The sequence below is a fragment of the Phodopus roborovskii genome, unplaced genomic scaffold (genome assembly GCF_943737965.1).
Source record: "Phodopus roborovskii unplaced genomic scaffold, PHOROB, whole genome shotgun sequence".
Taxonomy (NCBI): domain Eukaryota; kingdom Metazoa; phylum Chordata; class Mammalia; order Rodentia; family Cricetidae; genus Phodopus; species Phodopus roborovskii.
In genome coordinates, this window is record NW_026126487.1 from 3,716,175 (window position 1) to 3,720,918 (window position 4,744).

The following is a 4,744-nucleotide window of genomic DNA, read 5'->3' on the forward strand; positions in this document are numbered from 1 at the left end:
TGGGACAACTTGGGAATCTCACAGCCCCGCACCGCGCAGCACCTCACCTTGCCACCGCGCGCCTTTGGCATCCTGCACCTTCTTCCCAACTCTGCCAATCGATGGGCCCCTCTTCCTTCAGGACCCCACGGGCCGCAGGGGTGCCTTCCCACCAGCAGGGCTCGGCAGCTCTGCTGCCTTTGGCTCTGCCTCTGGTCCCTCTTAGCGAGCCAAGGAACTGGAGCCGAGCACCTGCAGCCCTGTAAGGAAACCAGAAGCCGCTAGGCTGGGGCCATCGAATAGCTGAGCCGAGCCAGGGACTCAGAAGGAAAGAGGGAGAGCGACCCCCAGAAGGTCAGCAGCTATGGCCTTCCCGCCCTTTGGACATCCTTATGGTGGCACATCCCAGGTGAGTGGTCCCTTACTGGGGGATAGGGTACTGGGGCGGGGGCGGAGGTGTTGCCCGGTGCGCGCTCTGACCCCTGAGCTACTACTTCTCAGTGACCCAAGAGAATCCAAGAGGGAGAAGGGAAATATGCCACCGCACCCTCTGACATCCAGACTGGGAGCTTTCGTGAGTGCCACCTGAAAACGGGGCACTCTAACCTTGGTCTCTGCACAGAGGGGCATGGAATTTGAGGGATCCTGCAGTCACGGTTCCCCTTGTACAGACAGATTCCTGAGGTGGCCAATGGACAATCAGTAGAAAACAAATGAGCTCCAGGTTAGAGCACTGGCACCACTCGGTGCTCATTTGTTAGCTTCAGTTCTGATCCCACACCTTTCTTGGGCTGGCCTAAGCTCTCCGCTTCTGCATCCCTCCGCTTTCTGAACCAGTGTGTTGTATAGTCTTGAGGATTTCCTGGGAGAATTCTGAGGATGCCCACCACTATTCTCCATTCTCTCTCTCTCTCTCTCTCTCTCTCTCTCTCTCTCTCTCTCTCTCTCTCTCTCTCTCTTCACACACATATTTATGGTTTACTGTCTGGTCAACCTTTGACCTGCTGTGGGATCTTGGACAAGTCTACTTTGATCTTGAATGGATTCCATTTTAGTACAATGGGGACAGCAATGCGATTCTGGTGATGGTTTTGAAGGCTAACTTCTAACTGCCTTTGTAGAGTCCCTTGGGGAGAGGTAGGGATTTGGTTCTATTTCCACAAGATGGCTGGGACTGTGGAGACTTAACAATGGCCTGGTTGCATCCCTAAAAGCAATTTGGGTAAGTTTCCATCAGAGAATCCTCATGCCAGCAGTCAGCAGAGAGTTTCTGCACCTGGTAGTATTTGGTTAACTAGAATAAGCATCATGAAGCATCCTCCCTACCCTCCTCTGGCTAGAGCCAGTGGATGGTGTGTCTGGATTTTTAACTTCTAGTGACTCCTTTCCTGTTTTTTGTAGTTTCTAGTGTCTGCAAGTTCCAGTGCCACTTGCTGTGAAACTGCCCCACGATCAGTGTCAGATGTGGCCTCAGTCTCCACCTCTGCCTCTACTCTTTGCTGTACACCCTATGACAGTCGATTGCTGGGCAGTGCTCGGTCAGAGCTGGGTGCTGCCTTGGGCATCTATGGGGCACCCTATGCAGCTGCCCAGAGCTACCCTGGTTACCTACCCTATGGCCCAGAGCCATCCCCATTGTGTGGTACACTGGTGAGTAATGGGGTGGGGCCTGGGACTGCTCAGGGAACACTGGGGCTTGGGAGTATAGGCAATTAGCACAGATAAACCCTGCTGTGACCTTGTCCAGAAAAAAATCTATGTGGGACAGACAGTGCTGAGAAAATAGCATAGTGAGTAAGGACAAATCCAAGTTCACACCACTTTACAATTTGCAAAATTTCACACTGCTTAGAAAACGTTTGTATTCCCTTTAATTCTTCAAGGTAGTTAAATCATCACTATTCTTGGCTTGCAGGTGAATAGTTGAGGCATAGAGGAGTTCAAATAACTTACCCCCAAATCACAAGCATGTCAAGGGTCAGGAATACTCTGTTGGGAAGGGTTCCCAGTGGGTGTATATGAGGTGAGGAATCCAGAAGCTGCAGCCATCTTAGTAGCTGATGCTCAGTTGCTGCTTATTCTGTTCCTAGGTCTCTACCAAGTTCTCTACCAGCATGAATGACTTTATTGTCTCAATCTTAGTAAGGGAGAAACTGAGGCACATTAAATGTTAAATGGCTATGCCCAACACTGCACAGCCAATGCAAGGGGTGGTGTCTGGGTGTCCATCCTACAGGGTACGGGTATCCTTTTGTGTAGTCCTGGATTCTCTTTTCCTCTCCCACCAGAATCCTCAGTATGAGTTTAAGGATCCTGCAGGAAACTTTACCCCCAGCCTGACCCAGCCAGGGACCTATTACCCCTATGAGCCAACTCTGGGGCAGTATCAATATGACAGGTGAGAAATGGGGAGCATGGTGGCTAGCCTCCTTTTATAATCCAGCCCCCCATCTCTGCCCTCTCCCTGGTGGAAGAAGGGCGGGAGCAGAATTAAATTTCTGGGCACCTGAACTTTCTTCTGGCCAAGCCCCTGGTTCCAAGCCCCATCTGCCCACAGGTATGGTGGAGTGGAGTTGAGCAGTGCTGGCCGGAGGAAGAACGCCACGAGGGAGAGCACCAGTGCACTCAAGGCCTGGCTCCACGAGCACCGCAAGAACCCGTACCCCACCAAGGGCGAGAAGATCATGCTGGCCATCATCACCAAGATGACCCTCACCCAGGTGTCCACCTGGTTCGCCAATGCACGCCGGCGCCTCAAGAAAGAGAATAAGATGACGTGGGCGCCCAAGAACAAAGGTGGGGAGGAGAGGAAGGCAGACAGCACAGGAGAAGACTCTCTAGGCTGCCTGACAGGTGACACCAAAGGTACAGACAGACAAGTCACCAGCCCACCTGGCAGATTCCTTAAACATCGGACCCAAAGCCACCTGTGCTACTATGGATTTTCTAACGCTCCATTTATCCTTGCCCCCCCCCATGCAGTGCAAACCACAGGGCCTTTGCATCAGTACCTCACAGAGAAACAGTGTAGCTCCAGCTTTTTCTCAGCTTCAAAATGTCCTCTCAGAAAGACTTCCCCGCCTCATGCAAGCTCTCAAGTCCCTTCCCAGTTTGGTTTTGCTCGCTTCCAATACTTATCACTGTAAGAAAATTTGCTGCACTTTGTCCCTGCCTACCCCTCTAGAAGGTCACCCCCATCCCCACTCCCTACACCCCCAAATCCCCGGACATTTTGCTGCTGTAGTTCTAAACGTCTCGTGAATGTCGAAACGATGCCCTGCGCACGTGCATATTTGCTGGATTAAATAACATGACACCAGTCGCCCGTGGGTGCTAAAGTTGGAAGAAAAGTGTCCCTCCTCTTTTCATAACCGAGGGACTCCAGTGGTGCAAAGCAGCCTTTTCTTGGCTAAGCCAGGTCCAGGAGATCAGAGAGGCGGGTGGGTAAGGCAATGTGGGGAATTCTTCCCCTGGGACAAGCAGTCAGTCCTGGGGAGAGCAGCTGGTGGCGAGAGCAATGCTGAAGTGCTGAGCGCCACTCGCTAAAAGCTTCTCTGGGCAGGACCCTCTCGCGCATTTCCCTAGGGTACTAGGCTTTTCTCACTCTTTCTGGATTTCCTACAGAAGCTGCTACTGCCAGCCAGGAGGCCCAGGGGCTGCGACTGAGTGACCTGGAAGACTTGGAGGAAGAGGAGGAAGAGGAGGAAGCAGATGAAGATGAGGCAGCGATCTCAGCATCTGGCAGGCTGGCGGGTTTTCAGAAAAGCGCACAGTCCCTGCCTGCTCCCTGCACTGCTGCTCAAGAAAGCCGCTTAGAGAGCAGAGAGGGCAGCCTGGTAATACCTCACTTCTCCTTTACTGAGGCCCCGCGATCAGGAGAAGCTGACTTCATTACAGCAGAGCCAAGTGGCCCCACAATGATCGTTCACTACCCAAGCAGCCAGAAACCCCGAATCTGGTCCTTGGCTCACACTGCTGCAGCCAGCACTGTCGAAGATGCTCCCTCAACCCCGCCCAGGGCACAAAGTCCAGAGTGCCACACGATTCCCAGACAGCCCATCTCCATCAGGCGATTCCTGGTCTCCAGAGACTCAGCAATTGAAGAGGATTCTCTTGCAGCCAAAGCCTTTGGAAACTCCACGTTCGCCCTGCAGGGGTTGCCACTGAATTGTACGCCCTGCCCGAGGTGGAGGGAGCCTGAAGTGCGCTTCCAGTACCCGTCTGGAGCTGAAGGTAGTGGGACCCCAGAAGCGCTGGGGAGTGCCTGTCCAAAAGATAACAAACAGCCCATCACCTTCCCCAGGTCTGATGAGAGAATATCCACAATACTCTTAAAGTCTAAACACTCCAAATCTAAAACCAAATCATAAAAATAAATGTCAAGGAGAGAATTTACCCCCAAATCACATAATCTTTGAAGAGATGAACAGTCTTGCCCTGTGTACACAACCCTGCAAGGTCTCTGCCCTTTTAGGAGAGTACTTGGAGTCTGCTTGGCTGGTACTAAGCATGTGCTAGAGTTGGTCGGACTTTTGGGGCTATCTGGGGGTACATATCATGGACTACTGGTCAGTGTGCTGTTTCTCCCGGCCTACTAAAACATTCCAACAGTGCAGACATTCCCTGAATTTTACAACTTGGAAGCCAAGGTCCAGGCTGTCCCTCAGGATACTCTCAAAGGTTTGACCCCTAGCATGGCAAGACTGACATTTAATGGCCCCTTCCTCTGATGTGCAAGGACCTGGTTAAGGGGAACTTTACTACT

General features: G+C 52.2%; 1 protein-coding gene across 1 annotated transcript; it reads left to right on the forward strand.

Annotated features, from left to right (window-relative positions):
- The first annotated feature begins 343 nt into the window (after window positions 1–343).
- On the forward strand, window positions 344–4,349 carry Irx6 (iroquois homeobox 6). The gene is made up of 5 exons (XM_051195153.1): window positions 344–388; window positions 1,381–1,629; window positions 2,268–2,377; window positions 2,537–2,844; window positions 3,607–4,349. The coding sequence occupies exons 1-5, from the start codon at window positions 344–346 to the stop codon at window positions 4,347–4,349; spliced, it is 1,455 nt and encodes a 484-aa protein (XP_051051110.1).
- The last annotated feature ends 395 nt before the right edge of the window (window positions 4,350–4,744 follow it).